General features: G+C 41.7%; 1 protein-coding gene across 1 annotated transcript in view; it reads left to right on the plus strand.

Moving 5' to 3' along the window:
• Positions 1–13,582: 13,582 nt before the first annotated feature.
• ETNK1 (ethanolamine kinase 1) overlaps positions 13,583–18,546 on the plus strand; it is a 28,104-nt gene continuing 23,140 nt past the window's right edge. The window contains exons 1-2 of the mRNA XM_019544437.1: positions 13,583–13,875; positions 15,260–15,400. Coding sequence (XP_019399982.1) covers positions 13,670–13,875; positions 15,260–15,400 — 347 coding nt within the window. The 5' untranslated portion in view covers positions 13,583–13,669. The remainder of the gene's footprint in view (positions 13,876–15,259; positions 15,401–18,546) is intronic.

Here is an 18,546-nt window from a genome sequence, read left to right on the forward strand (position 1 = left end):
GTTGAGAATCACTGGTCTAGTCTTTAGGGCACTCCTGCGGGGTGGAAGGTAGGGATTTAACCTTTCCAGGTGAAAAGGAAACTGAACTTGCATCTCCCACTAAGGTTCCAGTTATTAGGCTAGTAGTTGTCAACTGGGGGTATGCATACCCTTGGGGTACTTGAGAAGGCCCTAGGGCAGCGTTTCCCCACTGGTGTGCCATCAGGCATGTCCAGATGTGCCGCAGGATTTTGGGCTGGAGCCCCCTGCCAGGCTGGAGCCACAATTCCGCCTGCTGCTGCAGTTACAGACAGACGGGGATCACGGCTCCAGCCCAAAATATTGTCCAGCCGGCTGCATGCCACCCCTCCCCATCCGTGTCCAGCAGGCTGCACGCCTCTACCCCAGACACTATAGTATGGGCAGCAACAGTGCAGGCCTCTCCATCTTGCCTTGCTTGTGACCATCAGTTGTAACCTAAAGGGAGGAGCTATAGGACTGATGCAACATAGATTAAGCTAATTTAACCCTGTGCCCTATTATCAGTTAATTATAAAGTGCTGGTTTTAATAGCCAGCCACTTAACACCAATTATGATGCTAGTTAATGGCTATCTGCCTTTTTGGTTAATCTAGAATGCTGCATTTTTGTCTGACTGACTCATATCTGACCACCTAATGATGAAGGCTAGATCATGTGTCACAGTTTATTATTTTACATCTTTTTGGCCTGCTTCCTCCTCCATTCTATTCACAGTAAAAGGAGTAGCAGATGGGAAATAGTAAGAGGCCCTATTTCAACAAACAGGGTTTCTGGGATTAGTCTTCCCTTGACAACACAACTCTGAGAGAGCTTAGTAAAATCATTCATTGATAGATATTTGGAATTTTATCTTAATACAGATTATGACCTGTTTTGGCCACAGGGAGAGGCTACATCCTCTCCTGTTACATAAAATAAGTGAATCAATAGTTGTATTGTATCACTGAATGGTAGAGTAAATCCTTTATGCCTTCGAAAGCACTAGTTACACTGGTATAAGCTTTACCCTTGCAACCTGGCAGAGGGCCAGGTTTGCGGTGGTTAAGCTGGCATTTGACAAGTGTTTCTGCTGCTCACAATAAAGTAGCCAGTAGTACAGCTCATTGGTACGATTGCATTAACTTTTGGAAGATAACTAGCAATGCAGGACAGGGCATTTTAAGCACTTCAAACAAAAAGCCCTGTTAAATCCACATTATAGCTGAATATACTGTGGGAATAATAGTCTGATGGCTATAATAGGTTCTCATGTAATGCTGTAGTTTCAGTTAAGTAAAACTGACAGGTCATAATTTGCACAAGTTTTTGCTGTGTACATGTAGGCATACTGACAGGAAACAGAAAATGTTAGGTTTGTAAAGGCTAGCCTTCAGAATTATGATATGCCAGAATTAGTTATCTCTCCGTGTGTGTATACTTTTTCACTGTAATTTACCATATGGGTGTGTGCAGTGTTGCATAATTCTAGTTCCATCATCACATATTATTTTAATATAAAGCCCTGTCTTGACTCAGATGGCTGTAGATCACATTACATTCGAGTCCTACATTCCTTTTGTTTTTAAAAATGTGAATGTGTCAACTAGAATGATTCCAAGGTTGTTGGTTCGTTGCTTCTTGCATCTATCAGTGCAGAACTACTTCTTCTATCAGTGCAGAACTACTTCTATTGCTCCTTTTTCTATTTTCATCCTTGAAGATGTGGAGGGGAAGTTACTTGGTACATGATAGCTACTGCCAGCTGTTGTGTTGTTATTAAGAGATGTACTCTTTGCCTCTGATAACATGTTTCCATTCCTGTTCCTGCTTGATCCATGTGACTTGCATTACTGTCACTTTGTATACCAGGAGCATTAGCTTGCAGGTGCAGGCTTGGGCTTTTAAGCCTGTTGCTGTGTTATGGTTTTTCTATCCATCGTATCACAAATATGTTGCTAGCTTGAACCTGCTGTACTGTTTCATAGTTTCTAGGGTCGGAAGGGACCTGAACAGATCATCTAGTCCGACCCCCTGCCATGGCAGGAAAGAATACTGGGGTCAAATGACCCCAGCAAAATGTGCATCTAACCTCCTCTTAAACACCCCCAGGGTAGAAGTCTGCACCACTTCTCTTGGAAGCTGGTTCCAGACCCTAGCTGCCCTGACTGTGAAGTAGCGCCTCCTGATAGCTAACCTAAACCTACCCTCTGCCAGCTTGTGACCGTTATTCTTTGAGTCGCTTGGCCTGTCATGTTTCTGTTAGTGGCCATCTCCCTAAATTTTCATAAAGAGTCTTGGCTCCTCACTTGGAGAGCAGTAAGTTATTGTTTGACTATTTTTTTCATGCCATTACCATTATTTTTTCCTATCAGTTCAGGTTTGCAAGACCTTCATCACCAGATCTTTGACTTGAGCTACTTTTCCTGCCACATTTTGTATTCATAATTTGTAGAAACGCTGTTGGAATTCATCTTTGGCTTGGCCTTATTTCATCTGAAAATACTTATCATGTTGATTGCTATAATATGCTTTTCCTAATTTTCTCTAAAAACGTAGAGATCCAGAATATTGCTGCCACCTATCTTCTGTGTTTAATCATCTTTGTCAAATTCATTGGCGTTCCTATTTCTGAATTTACTTCCAGAATTTCCCTAGGATCTTGTATATATATTCTTTCAGCTGCTCTCCACTAGACCGTGCATTATTCTGATGACTTGGCTTTTTTGGATTTGGGCCTCCCATCCTTTTACGTGCCTCCTTGTTTTCAGAGCTGTTCTCCCCTATTTGTTCTGTTCAGTGGATGCATTTCTACGTCATGGAATCATTTTCCTCCTCTACATTTTGGTGTCACTGGTAAGCAAGCAAGACGTTTGAAACTGAGTGTCTGTCTCATTTTAATCTTACGTTAAGGATACAATGAATAAAGGAGTAAAATGTACATATAAAACTGTTTTGTGAAGCAAAGTGGTAAGCTTGTTTATTTGAATGATAGCTTTAAAAAACCTTCAAACAAGTTCATGAAGAACGTACTGCATTTGAATAAGCAATTGAAAGAACTCCTGGGTACAAAGAATTATTTATAGCAGCATGTTACAAATAGATGCTAACAAGTACTTCAAGTGGTTCCTAAATTATCAGATCATGGGATCTAATTTCCTTGATGTACTTAGTTTCATTTAACACTAATGAGACTTGTACTGAGGGGGTAATAGACAAGCTTGGCATGAATTGCTTCTAAAATTCATGACCATGATGAGCAGAAGTCAACAAAACTCAGTTCTATTAATGATATAAGAAACAGAATTTATGCTTTTCCTGTGGGTCAGGACATACGCTAACACCCATCCATTGAAGTGTTCACAAGGTTGAGCCTTTTGCATATCTGTTCAGAATAAGGAAAAAATCAGAAGTTGTATTTCATAAGACGTGGAAAAGGTAGCAGAAGTTAGTGATTTGGAGTGGTGATACCATGTTCTGGGGAATGTTTTTCCCCAAAATAGGGGGAATCCCTCTTCTTGCCCATGACTTCTTGTGGGGAGAAAAAAAAATCCTTTTAAGTCCTGATACTCCTCACATCAGGAAAATGCATGTGTTCTGTCTCTTACTTTTTATGTCCGTAATCATGGATTGGCACTGTAAATGTAGACTTTTTATTGTTGTCTTTCCCCGTTTTACTCAGAATGCATCTGAGGCCATTAAAACATCACCAGCCTAGTATCTCACTGTTGCATGTTTTATACCATTCAGCCAAAATGTTGCTTTTGTAGCTTCTATCTCCTTGCTCTTAATTACAGCACCTTAGCATACCATTCTTCAGATAGTTGTAGTCTGTTGTCCTGTCTTGGACTGTACTTTGGCTATGAATAAAATTGTGTCTTTCTCTCTCTGTTTCACTACACCTCACTTTATTGCTTTTCTCAGAACTCTCAATCTTCTTAATAATGAGGTACCCAGGAAATAATGTTGTACTTCGAGTGTGATCCAAATAATATTGCATTATTTAAAGCTAGATTCCTTTCTTTTGTCTTTTAAATCAAGCAGAAAAAATAGAATGTTTTTCCAAACAGTCAGCCTTCCTCTCTCCTCCTGCTCCCCTCAATTCAGTATTCCCATTAAACCAGAGGTGGGCAATTATTTCAGCTGAAGGGCCACTTACTGAGTTTTAGCAAGCTGTCAAGGGCTGCATGAGTAGCTCCACCCCTTGATAGGTGCCCCTGCCCCCTGGACTACATCTTGTGACTAGAAGTCACTCTCCTTGCCCTCCAAAAGTACTCCTTTCAGCAAAGGGTTTGGCAGTCTCGGAACCAGAAAAATACCAAGTTGTTCTAAAAAGTGAACATTTAAAACATTCATTGATTTGATTTAAAAAAATATTTTGTCCTAGTTTACATGTGTTTGTGTAGTGTGGAAGAGGTGATTGTATATAATAGCTTAAAATGAAGTCTTATTCTTGTATATTGTGGGGGAGCCGTTGGGGTGTGTGTGTGGGAGGATGTGGGTGTGTCTGTGAAAGTGGATAGGTGTGGGTATGAGGTGAGGGAGCGTGTGGGTGGGTATGGGGTTTGTGAGGGGATGTGTGCGGGGGCAGGGTGGCTGTGGGGTATGCATGTATGGCAGTGTGAGGTGGGGATGGGTGCATCTGTAGGTTGGGGTGTGCATGTAGGACTTGCCCTATGAACATACACACACATACATCCTGGGTACCTGCGCAGGCCCCGTGCTTCGCAGTCCAGTGATGCAGCTAGGAGCCACATGATGCTGGAGCTGAGCGGGGTCAGGGGAAACGGCTTGGGGGTGTGCCCATGGGCCATATTTTGCCCACCCCAGCATTAAAGCGTCTGCTTTCCTTTTTAAAGTTGACATTTTTCTTAATATGTGCTTTATTATTTTGTGAGATGTACTTCACTGTCAGTCAGGGTTACTTATTATTTTTATTTTTTTGAGAACAGCTCTTCTAGTGTTCATTGAAAATTGAGTGCTCAAAGATTCTTAAGACTACCACTTGCTAATCCAGTTTTTTAGGGTGTTTATCATACAGTTCTCTTTACAACACAAGGAGTTCATTTTGTTTGTGAGTTTCATTCTCTCTCCTTCACCTTACTCACTTCTTCACTAGTGTTTGTTTGCCGGGGTTTTGTTTGTTTATGTCAAGTGGCCAACTGGGTAGTTTGCCCTCCCAAGCATCCTTGCAGCCTTTTCCTTTGTTTTCTCCTCCTCCTGAGAACCATACACACATACAGACAGCTGATCTAGATGCGTGTTTTCATAAGACCTCAGTCAGCCTGCTGGCTGAAATATGGGACGAGTCTTAGACAGAGATCCACACACCCATGCTCTCGCCTGCCATGTCTTTGGTGTTTATAGGAAGATGTTCAGTACCTGGATGGGTAGTTCCGTCTAGTCGTCATTCGCCGCCCTCTGACACTGAGGGCTCCTTGACCCCTACACCTTCGCCTAGTCCACCAGTTGTGTAGACGTCCTCAGGTTTGTATTCTGCCGCTGGGTTCCTCCCTGGGGCCTTTACCTTAACAAAAAAATTAAAGGAACCCACGCCTCCTGTCTTGGAGGATTGTCACCTGGCTTTTGGCAGTAAACTAGGAAACAATGTCAGTGCAACTACTCTCTCCTTCCCCTGTGCATGTCCATAGGTTTGCGCCTCTTGCGCTTTTCTATTGAGGTCATCATGGTACCCTCATCTCACTGAGGTCATTTATTTTTCCTTGTGCCCCTTTTAGGGTCACTGCAGTACCAGGCTTTAATAGTGCCCCTCTATTAGCGTCTTTACAGTACCTTTTTCTTTGTTGGGCTCTGCTGGCTGCTGAGGAGATTGCAGGCAGTTTCTGACCCTCCCAGTCCATTGTACCTTCCTCTAGAGCTTCTCCGGGGAGTTCGCTCTCTGCAGGAGCCTCCTGCCAGCACTCCATGTGACTCTCACAGATTCCTCCAGCATGTTCAGCCTGACTCCTTCACTTCTGGTCCTGTGGTCTCCCCTCCTGCCTGCTCTAGGCTTCTCTTAATGCTGCGGTTTGAGTTCCCAGCTCCTCCCCTCCAAAAACACCTGGGTATGAAGGGTTTCAGCTGGGTCCTTTGGGGTTATGGGTATAGGGTAGCTGCTTCCAGCTTTGGCATGGGCTCTCTTACTCTTTCATAGTTTATAACAAAACCTTTATTTTCCCTTATTGTTTTGGAAGGTGTTGACTCCATTTCCTTAGTATGTTTTCAATGCAGGGCCTGCTCCAGGTGCATATATACCACATCAGTTATTTTGTAATACCCAGTGAGCCCATACATGGAGTGGCTTTGATCATCCCTTGGTTCTGTCCTACCAACTGTGACAGATGGACTCCATTGAGACCTGGCCCACAAATTTATTTATTTTTGAGCTTTACTTTTTGGAAAAGGTGAAATCCCTTTTAGTAGTATGTACTAATAATGACCTGCGTACACCTGGCCTGTGTACCCTGCACCTGTGTTGTTTTATTCCTTTCATGAAGGGCAGATTCTGACTGTCCTGTGGGGTTTGGTGTTCAATGCTTGATAAGTATGTGACAGGTGAATACTAAAACTTCATCTACCTAACTGATGTGTGCTACAGCCAAAGAATGAAAATCATTTACCTGAGGGTTGTCTCAAGCAAACACCACATTCAAGGGTCAAACAGCAATAGGAAAAAAAATCTTCCAATTGTCATTTTTTAAATAAATTAACACAATTATATTGAAATAGAGCAGAGTAGAGAATAGTAGCATGCTATTAAGTCATCTTGAAGAGACTCAAAAAATCATAAGTCATAGCTAGAATCAATTTGCTGTATTTGATTTGTGGAGAGAGGACCAGGGAAAAGATTATTCAAATCTTCTGCATTTATGATTTAGTAGTTAGAATAATATTACACTAGAAGATGATTTAACTTCTAAAAATAGTGGTAAAACTCAAAAGTTTTAGTTAGCACTACATCTCTTTGTTTCTGCAAAGATTAAATATCAACCTTACTTGATTTGTTCATTGCAGCTTCCTCTTAATATGTTAAAATATAGCCCTCAACTGCTTTAAAAATGTTGTGAAACAGCAAACTAATTTAAGCTCGTTTATGCAGTGCCACTTACAAGAAGGGAGTTAAAAAATAAGAAAAATTTATGAGCCATCATGATGTACGTGCCTTAGAATAACCATGTGATTCCACTGCTGTAAACTTTGTCATTCCTCTTCTTTCTGCATTTATCTCCACAAGTACTTTGCCATGTTTAAATTACTGTGAGGAAATGACAGGTTCTACCTTTTCAGGTTCTATACATTTGGCTTTAAAAGCCCTAAATTCCTAGTTGTCTGCAATCAAAAGAAACTGCAAGATTTTTAGAAAACTCATAGCAATAAACCTTTTAAAAGAGGGTTTTAACCCTTTTAAAAGACGGGTTTTTGTGTGTGGTTGGGGGTTTTGTTTTGCCATTTGCATACCCTTCTATTTTTTTTTTCTTTTTATCTGTTGAATCCTGCTTACTATAAAAAATTTAAACAATTCTCCTCTTTAGGGGGTATACTGCTAAAATATGCTTGTATCAAATTCTACCTTCTATTCTGAAATAATAATTAGAAATGTTAAACTAGAAAACAGTGAAGTTTTAAATGTTGGGTGTAGTGTTAACATTTTCTTTTATTATAGAGTTCCCTAGCTAGTCTGTGTATGGATGAGAGGCACTTTGTTTCTTCAGGCACTTAACAGCATTTTGAGAAAATTATCCATTGGCTTGAAACTTTCAGGTCTGGCAGTTTGCCATACATGCATACCAAAATGGGTAGTGCATACCAAAATGGATAGGGAACTCCCTAAATCATGGTGGAAGTTCGTGGCGCCTTTAATCTCACTCTTTTTGCTATGTACCCTTGCTGTTACTGGATGGCAGCATTAATAGCCTTAGCTGCTCAGTGGTGGGGGAGGGGGTGCATGGCAAAACAAGTGAGATTAAAGGTTCCACTGCACCACAAACTTCTGCCATGAACTATCTAGGTAGGTCCCTAAATATGAGCATCTGAAGCAAGAGGTGTGTGAGAAGGAGGCAGAGAGAGAGGTGGGAAGAATGTATTTTCATTTGAAATTTGGGGCTACAGCTGAGTGAATACTGAAGTGTATGGTTTTTAAAATGCAAAACTAAAAACAAACCTCAACCCTTCCCTCCAGCCCCCCCCCCCTGAAAACAGGGTTATGTTTACAAAATAGTGCTACTCAACCTTTTGCTCTAGTGGTGTGGATGGGCATTGCAAAGTTGGTCTATGGGCTCGGTTTGGTCCGTGAACCTAATCCTGCTGCACAAAGCTTGGAAAATTGGTGACAGGGGAGCAGTGACACAGATAATTGCCACCGCTACCCTGCCACCAAATTTCCAGACATGGGGAGCCCTGCAGGCTGGGTGGTATGGCTTTGCAGGTTGGATCTGTCCTGTGGCCAGAAGTTGAGCACCTCCGGTTTAAAGCAAATGTTAGTTGTAACAAAGAACACTTAAGTGCTTTGTGTTCTTAGTTTTTAGTGTATACCATTGCTCAAACTTCTTCCCTGGTGTGCTGAAGGAGCAGTGCTGGTCTGACTGTAGGGCAGATGGTAGTTTTGATCCAGGGCTGGCGCAGCAGCTGCCATACACAGGGGGCAGCCTGGCACCACTGGCAGGGGGAGGGGTGGATGTGTCCTGGCCTGCATGGGGGAGAAAGGGGGCATGGACCAACCCTGCAGGGGAGGAAGGGGGCATGGCCTGAGCGAACCCATCCCCATGGGGGGAAAGGAGTATGGTCTGGTTCTGACTGGGTGTGCAAGGCTTGGTGTTTGGGAATTTGGCCAGAGGAATGGTGGCTGTGTTAATGACCACCACTCCCTACTGCCAAATGTCTTGGCCTATGGAAAGCACTGTGGGCTAGATACAGTGCTTCCAAGAGCCACATTTGGCCTGTGTGCTGGATGTTGAGAGCCTCTGGTATACACTGTTCTTGCCAGTACAGGTTCTTTTAATCACTGGAACTAGTTTAGAAACATTCAACACTAAGTAGGGAATGTAGTACTGCCTCTCCTACCCCATTTAATGGGATTTTGTAAATGAATCCTCTAGTTTTGGTTTTGAATGCCTTGACTTGTTAGTTCAGGTTGTTTCAGACTTTGTAAACAAGGTCATACAAGTGGTAGTGTTAAATAATAATTGTAGCTATCTTAAGAACTGTTAACATTCATATTTTCATTTATTGTGAAGGACGAAGTAAGCCAGTGTGAAACTAAACAAGACAAATTTCTTAAAAAACCTAGGGACTTAGATGTTGTGCCTGCAAGTTGTCTGAAATGGTATTTTCAGATAGAGGCTTGTGTTGGGTCAGTTATGACCGTCTGTGCTCTAGGGATTTGACTTCAGAGTTAAAACTGCACTAGATTTGTTTGGTTAAAATTGGTACAACCATCTTCTTTAATATATTTGTGTCCTTTTATTTTTCCTTTAAGAAATGTCATAGTTTGGATACATGGAAGTAAACTTTGTCCATAAATTATATACATCACAAGTCCCCGTCAGTCTCAACCAGAACAGGTTAATAAATCCATTAGATTTTATGGCAGTTCGGCCCAGAAGGTATCCCAGCGCCTTGCTTCAAACTATTCCTTTGACATTGACAATTTTAACTATTTAATTTTCTTGAGTTAAACCCACTTCTGCTGGAAGTGCTGTCAAGGTTTTGTAGCTATCACCTTCACTTTATCATGATGTTTACTCGGGTATTGATAGGGCAGCTGAACTATGATGAGCAGAGACTCTTCATCATTATAAGAGATTTATATCTTCTTATTGGATGTGGAAAAATAACCAATCGGAGTCAAAATCAGATTCTGTTCTTGGAGAAGGAGTCCTCTTTAAAGAGAGAGAGGCTTAAATAAAAGATGCTATTAAGCTGAAAGGACTTTAAATTACTTTTGACACTTCAGAGCTTTTTATTAAGCAGTCTTATTTTACAAATGCGCCTTGTTTTTAACAAGAAATATCAGCATATTAATATATATTTTTTTTAATTTTGGTCAAGTCAACTTCATAAGAGACATCATGCTCAGACCTCTGATCGTGGGAACCACTTCTTGCAGGACAAGAATATCTTAAGAAAAGCTACCTGCTCTACAGAGCTTTCATAAAAATCTATATGACAGTACCTGAATACTCAGCCACAGAGCTCCTGTAAATCTTTTGAACTTTTCCTTGTATTCTCCTTCCTGTTTTAATTTTGTCTGGTCTGCAGCCCCAGAGGATAAAAAGAAAAGGGGGCAAACAAAAAGGAGGAGAAGGTTTGAGCAAGAATAACCATCCAAGAGAGACTGGAGATCCAAGAGCTTACATTGAGTTTAAACTGGGTGGTCTCTGAATAGTTCATGTTTTGACTCTGGTAGAGAAGGCCTCTTCACTTTTACCTCTATGAAATTTTTAAAGAAAGAAGTCGGTCTCATTTTCCCCAAACAGATTTCAGTTCAGTTATCGAAGAATAATGGAATCTTTCTATTTGAAGCAGTTTATATTTGAACATTGCCTTTTTAAGAACTCTAAACATAAATTTTGGAAATGACCATTTTAATGCAGTAGTGCTCAACCTTTTTCACCCACGGGCTCAATGGTGGTTTTGATCCAGTATCCTGCCAGATGGAGAGGAGCAGATAGAGGGGGACAGCCTGGCCTGAGCCTGACCCTGCTTTACTTGCTGTGCAGAAGGGAAGGGAAAGGTATATGACCAGGCCTGATGGAGGTGGGAGGAGAGGGGGAAAGGCCTTGACCCAGCCCCATAGGGGAGAAAGGGAGTATGGCCTCCTCCCTTCTCATTTCTCCCCTTCCCCCCCGCACCCCAGGAAAAAATGGGTCATGGCCTGGGCCTAACCTGGTCCATGGGGGAAGCAGAGTGGCTTGGCCTGGAGGGGGAGAAGTGGGCATGGCCTGGGCCTTGGTGAGAAGGGGACATAGTTTGACCTGCAGGGGCAGGAGGGGGGTGAACATGGCATGGCTCCCACCAGGTGTGTGGGGCTTTGGGTTTAGGAATTTGGTAGGGGGGAGGGTGGTTTTAATGGCCACCACTTCCCCACCGCCAAATTTCTGGGCAAGTGGGGAGTTCTGCAAGCTAGATGAGATGGCTTCACAGGCCAGTTTTGGCCTGCAGGTCAGAGGTTGAGCACCCCTGATTTAATGAAATGTTTGTAATTGCCTTACCTGAGCAGTTAGTATGTTCCTATAATCAGTGACACACAAATGTGTATAATCTTTTGGCATTTTTTATCTTCCTTTGAATCATCAAAATAAACTTTCTGACTACTTCCACATCCAATAATCCAAATGTAATGCTTGTAAAGGCTGTTTATTGTAGTAATCCTAACTAAAGATTAAGGGGGGAGAGAAGATATGTTATGACCATAAATAGAATTGCATAAGCAGCAGATGCATACTACACGAATACAAATGGTGGTTGTTGTGGGAACCAAAGCTTTGAGTTGCTTGTCCCTCTTTTCGCTGAAAATTTTAGTGGTGTTGCAGTAAACTTAATATTTATGGGAATATCAATGTTTTCAATCACTTCTTTGTTTCTGTTAATTGTTTCTGAAACTAAGCCTGCCGCCTGGGAATGTAAATGTTTTGTGTGTTGAAAAGCTAAACACTTGCACTTTGAAAAATTATGGCTAATGTAACCAGCCTTGGTAGTCTGCCTGGTTATGTGACTATGGCTGCATTTTAGTGAATGTCATTGAAACAGACATCTTCCAGAGGGAAATCTGCCAGGCTTTCTTTGCTTATTCAACACTTGGGTGGCTTGGTTGGTGCACTGATGTGACAGTCCCAGAGCCTATGATCTTGAAGATATCCTAGATCTAGGACTCCGCATAAAGCTGAGCAAAGAATAGAATTCCTTTTTAAGAGACTTGACATTTGAGTTCTTTGGGGCCAATGTCCATGCATATTCCACCTTTGGTGTGAACACAGACCAGTTATTCACATTCAGATTATTCTGGGCCCTTGACTATATCATTGCCTCTTATGCCTGTGAGTGAAAGGCACAGAAGTCCAACTGTTACTCATTTCCATTCAAGACCCAGAGTCAGAACTTGTAGTGTTCAGTATACATATCTATTGTGCAATCTACCCATTTTCTCTCTAAATAGACCACTATGTAGTAGTTGTTTATTAGGGCTGGCGGGGGGTGTATGTATGTGTATAAAAATAATTTTTATAAAGATTATTTTATAAAATAAAATAATACTGGGTGGGGTCAGGTTATTTTATTTATTTTTAAGGAGATTTTTTTTTCTTTCTCAGAGAGCTTTCCAAGATTGGGTCTAAAGTTATGACTGAAAACCATGTCTGCAGTCTTAAAAAACTGCTCTTCATGCAAGGCAGTAATGCTTTCTAATGACAGGCATACAAGGTGTTTATTATGCCTCTTTGAGAGGCACATGCCAGAAATGCCACTTGTAAATAGCTCTCAAAGAGAATACAAAAGGCTAATGAGACTTGCCTGAAACTATTCATTCTGGGGAGGCCATTGTGTCCTTCTCTTTAGACCCAAATCTAGAATACCTGGGGCTGAAGGCGGAGTACTGATTCCTTTACTTGAAGGTTTGAATTTTTAGCTTTCAGAGTTTCATAGTTAGTAGGGTTGGAAGGGACCTGAGCAGATCATCAAGTCCAACTCCCTGCCATGGCAGGAAAGAGTACTGGGGTCAAATGACCCCAGCAAGGTGATTGTCTAGCTTTGTCTTAAAGACCCCCAGGGTAGGAGCCAGCACCACTTCACTTGGAAGCTGGTTCCAGATCCTAGCCGCCCTGACAGTGAAGTAGCGTCTCCTGATGTCTAGTCTGAATTTACCCTCTGCCAGCTTGTGACTTGTTTCTAGTCATTCCTGGTTTGTCGCACCTAACCCAGGAAAGCCTCAGGTATTAGACAAAAGAGGTCACCGGGGCTCTAACATAATATTGCTTATCACCTTCACTGGATTCTTCTTGAATTAAAAAAGAAAACCAAAACAAAACAGAAAAAAATACCCCTCAGCTGGCCTTGAAAGGAAGATCAAGGTCCAAAATGTATGTCTTTAACGATCATTCAGGCAGTGAACACCAAACCTAGAAAATGATACCTTGCTATCCTTCCAGTTTAAATAACATTTTTCATATCTGCTGTACTTATGTTTACTAGTATGGCTGAAGTTCTGTTTTGCTGGAACTTATGCTGAGGAACAGAATAAAAACCACTTCTCTGAAAACTCGTTCTTGAAAATTAACTCCCGTGTTGCTGTTTTTGTAGAGTTTCTAACTTCCAGTCTCTTTCTCTCACTGCCCCCCTTGGTCATCTATTAGAAAACACCTTGAAATGCAGTTTAATTAAGTGCATTTTCCACAAAACTTAATTATCCATATTGGTTATTTATCTTCTTTTTTCTTATTTAAAAGATTAAAGTGCATGGATTTGCAAACATTTTGGCTACTAGCTAAAAATCCTCCACAAACAAAAAATAATCCACAGAAAGAGTGATCCTGTAATTAAGAAAATGAGTGGATTTTTTTCACATGGGTACAAGCAAGCAGATGTAGAATTGTGGAATAGCTAGTGTGTTATTTTTATATTGCAGTTGTTCACAGATGGAATCACCAATAAACTTATTGGCTGCTACGTGGGAGATGAGATGGATGATGTGGTCTTAGTTAGAATCTATGGGAACAAGACCGAACTCTTAGTAGACCGGGATGAGGAAGTGAAGAGTTTCCGAGTATTGCAGGCCCATGGCTGTGCACCGCAGCTGTACTGCACTTTCAATAATGGTCTATGCTACGAGTTCATGCAGGGAGAAGCACTGGATCCAGAGCATGTTTGCAATCCTGATATTTTCAGGTAAGCCTTTTTAAAAAAAAAAAAATACTTAATTTCTTAGAATGCAGCAGAGATTGTTGCCTTTTGCACAGGGACTTGCAGTATGCTTTTGGGAAAACTTGCCTGTTGGACAAGGATGTAGCTTCTTAGCTACATACAAATGCCTTGCTTGGCTGTACCAGCAGCAGCTTTGTGATTTCCTTCTGTATGGCCACCACAGCTCACTCCTCTGTGTAGTTTGTGAAAGTAGATGTCCTGCATACAGTTGCTGCTCTCCTCTGGCATTCTCAGTATGAGCACACTTAAGAGTACAAAAGCTGGCCTAGCTTTTTTTTTTTCTTGGCCATAGACCTCTGTCTGTTACCCTCTTCCCCCAGATTAAATATTGGAGGGAAAACCTTCTTATTTTGGAAAGAATTTTTAAGTCTTTCAGGCTTTGTCCTCTGAAATCTTAAAATTTCAGGAGAAGGTTATTAAAAAGGAATCTAGAGAAAGGTGTTTAAATTTCAAGAGAACCAAAAGTATGAAAACTGCTCACTGTAGGGAGAGCAAAATTGTTGGGTAAGTTCCAATGAAAGGTTCTCTGCTGGCTCCCACACCATGACAACCATCACCAAGCCTGCTTTCCTAACAGTTTCAAGATCTAGTTTATAGTTAAAACTATGAAGGGAGCCAGTGCTTTCTGAAAGCTACTGAGATGTAATGAAAAAGAACTCCAGTAAGCTGATTTTTAGGGTTTTTTTAAATCTTTAAATGTCATAGATTTTGATTCAAATCTGTGACGTAATACTGGTATGTCTCTTATGATCACTAATGAAAAATTAGTGTTAATGAAAAATTAGGGCTATGAAAAATTCAGTTACTTGGATAAATGGATAAAACCAATTATTTTATCATTTTCAGACTGCTTACAAATTAGGAAGTGCTTAAATACCATACCATTAGTTAAGTGCAATTCTGTGCATAGTTAAGGGATTCTTGTCATAAGAAGCTTTTGGCAGCTGTTTTGTGCTTTTTCTTTTTTAATAGTGCCTTTGCAAACCTTTAGAAATCTTTAAATCATTATATAGCAGCTAGGTTTTATATATTTTAATAATGCTGAGCTGGGACCAAGGCTTACTTTATTTAGTTTTAAGGGGAATATATATATTTTTTTCTTTCTCTATGAAAGCTTCCCAGGATTGGGTCTACAAAGTTATGACTGAAATCTTTCATGATCTTCAGCACTTTTTTACCTGACACTCCTTTCATCGTCTGTGAATCCTCCTTGATTTCCTGTGACAAGGTTCTGTGCATGTCCTCACTGTATTCTTCTGATGCCAGGAATACCAGTGGGTGTTTTGGCAACCTGCTTTAACTAGCCAGATGTCTGGGATAAAATAAACATTTAAACTTTATCTTACAGACTTATAGCCAGGCAACTTGCTAAAATCCATACTATTCATGCACATAATGGATGGATCCCCAAATCTAACATGTGGCTGAAGATGGGGAAGTATTTCTCTCTCATACCCACAGAATTTACAGATGAGGCAGTAAATAAAAGGTAAATGTTATTTTTATTGCATATTTTCCTTTAAATGTCTCTGAAATTTCTCTGCTTTCTTCTCATTAACATGGGAGTATATAGAAAGGGCATATAATTATAGCCCTGCATGGTGATGCAGAGTAGGGTTTTGTTTAAGCAGTACTGTTGATCATTTAAGTAGCTTTGTAAATGTCAAGTCTTGTAAAATGTATTGCAATTTTATTGGTGTTGCATTTCTATATAGCTGATTTCATCAAATCGAAGAAGAGGTCTTTTTAACATGAGAAGAGTTCCTTGGCTTGGATTTGGGTATATGGGGGCAGGTGGCTGTTCTCACCATAACCCCAGGGCAGGGTTGGAACCATAATTGCTGCCTGCCCCTCTGCTTGTGGTCTCCACCCCTTCACTGCTTCAGCTCCCTTGCTGCTCACCCTCACTCCTCCAGTTCTGGTATGGCCCTGCTTGGGCCACAGTGCACACGTTTGCCCCAGCCCAGTAATAGCTGATGCACTGTGAGCAGCCCCAGCCAAGTCCTGGAGCCTGGGCCAGAGCTGCTGCCACTGCTACTTGGACCCCAACCCAGCATGGTAGTAGCAAAATGTACTCCATACCTCAGCATGGAGCAGGTCTGGAGTATGGGTAAGTGGTTGTGGAGGAGGAGGGGTAGAGACAGTCAGGGGGAGGGAAGATGTTGAGGATAGTGGTGGTGGCCAGTGGTGCAGGTAGGTGGTAGCATGTAGCAGGGGGAGCAAATGGGGGCGGGGGGGAGGAAACAGGTTGCAGGGAGTAAGGTGTGAGAAGGCAAGGGCCAGGGGTCAACTCTGGCCCCCCGCCACTGCTTTCCCTGCTTCAATAGCAAGTGTGAGGTGGGGGGGATGAATTTAACATGAGATGTGATACATGAATTATTATAACAATTTTATAGAATTTTACCACATATCAAATTTAATTATTGGGGCTGTCTTAAGTTCAGAGTTGTCTTGGCTTTGGGAAAATACAGTAGTTCTTGTTCTGATGTGATGTTTCTTTATCCTCATACCACAAGGAGGAAACACTGAGTGACTTTGTATTGGAGAACTAGGTGAACTCTCTCCAAGGGAAGAAAGTCCTCAGTCTCTTTAAAAGAACAAAAAAAAAACTAATGCAAAGGGACAAATATTGAAGTTGGACTAGTGAGTTAATGGTGGGGAAGGGTTCTGTCCTTTTCCTCATATTGCCTACAAGCTTTTCTGTATAGTCCTCTCAATTTACAAGTCTGTTCACCCATTAAGTAATACAGTATAACCTCATGAATCTGGCATGCTCAGGACTGAGCACCTGCTGGAAATGTGGAAATTCCGGATTTTTGAAACTGATGCGGTGGTCGGTCCTGGAGTAGCAAGGGAAGGGGGGTAGTGGTGACTGGTCCTGGAGCAGCAGCTGCACATGGAGTGGCAGCATGTGGTAGTGGATGGTGGTGGCAGCTGCCATATGCAAGCTTCCCCCTCCATTGCTCCAGGACCAGCTGCTGCTACTCCCCGATGGCGTGTAGTTTTAAAAAGTGCTGGATTTTCGATAATTCCAGTTTGTTGTATCTGGATTTATGAGGTTATACTGTATTGTGCAGCTCAGTAGCTTTAACTTGCAGGATGTTTTCCAGTGGGAAGGAAGAGTTCACTTGACTGTGTTTAACCACTGTGTGCTAGTAACGCAGCTGCTACTTTATTTTGCGTCTTACTAGAACTAATGAGGCAGTTTCACTGGATTCTATGATTGAGTGAACTAGTGCTTTTACAGTATTTCATATCCTAAACTTTCATGTTAGTCCCAAGAACACGTGTTGGCCAGAAGAATGCAGTTTAAATGTTAAATTCTTGAATGCTTAGCAAAATTAGGGAACTGAAATCAATAACTTGCATGTAATTTTTACATGAAAGATGTTGCTGGAAAGCTGAGAAGTGAGGTATAAAATCTTGTAGTAAAATTAGGCTGCATAGATGAGTTTATTATGACTTACTGTAAAGCAGTGATTCTCAAACAGGGTGTTGTGGCACCCTGGCTTGCCTTGAGATCCTAACAATAAAATATCAGTATAACTTGTATTGCAAATGCTATCCAAATTACTCATTCACAAGATGAATTTTTTTCACCCAGTCAGCATGGGGAGAAAAGGCCCTCATCTTATAACAGAACTTCCTTAAATACACTTTCTATCACTTAACTGCTGCCAAAAGCAGTATGTGCTCAGTAATAGAAACCGACTATGAAGTTGACTAAATGCAGCTAGAACTGAGCATAACTATAAAACATGTGGCCCACATTTGGCAACCAGGAGGATAAGTTAGTGCAGCTCATTGAGTACAGTCTACCTCAGCACCAGCTCATTTTAAAATCAAGGTGAGCTACCACACTGACTTCCTCTTCACTCCTAGACCTGAGCTGTCTTTTTTCTTTCCCACTTCCAATGATTCCTGTTTCTTCACTAGCCTTAAATGTCTGGCAGACATCACCAAACAGGGCTCCAAACAGTTTACCCAGATTCCCTCTGTTGGTCCCTTTTAGCCTGTTGCATATTATTTTTGTGGCCCCAACCTCTGTGAGGAGGAACCAGGCCAAGTTGCTCTGAGTTCTATCTGCATCTGCATTTTTGGAGAATCCCAGGACTCATGACAAGAACACCCAGTTGCAGTCATGAGTGGGGGCACATGGACCTTTTATGGGTAGGGGGCAGTGAGGTTACTATGACTTGACATGCTGTAGTCTCTGTTGGGGCCCGGTCGCAGTGAACTATATGGTAAATCCTGAGCCTATTGGCTTTGGACTAGTAACATACCTAGTAGGGCATCTACATGTGCACTTTACTGCAGAGTTGACTATATTAGCTCTGCAGTAAAGCATCACCATCTATGCATGCAGTGCTATGAAGCCAGAGTAAACTAATTAACTCTGCCATAGGAGAGTACTGCCCAACAAAAGTACTATTCTCTGGCAGAGTTACTTACTCCAATGCAATGCATGTGTAGATGGTAACCAGAGCTGGTTGTGGCACAAAGGTGCTACAGTATGGAGACTACCTGCTAACTAGCCCCACACAGTATTCATATGCCCCAGCCAGCATCTCTACAGCACATCTAGCCAGGGTGGAGCATCTCCAGGCCAGCAGGCAAACCCCCCCCCCCCCCCCC

The sequence above is a fragment of the Crocodylus porosus genome, unplaced genomic scaffold (assembly GCF_001723895.1).
Source record: "Crocodylus porosus isolate Cpor-Errol unplaced genomic scaffold, CroPor_comp1, whole genome shotgun sequence".
Taxonomy (NCBI): Eukaryota; Metazoa; Chordata; order Crocodylia; family Crocodylidae; genus Crocodylus; species Crocodylus porosus.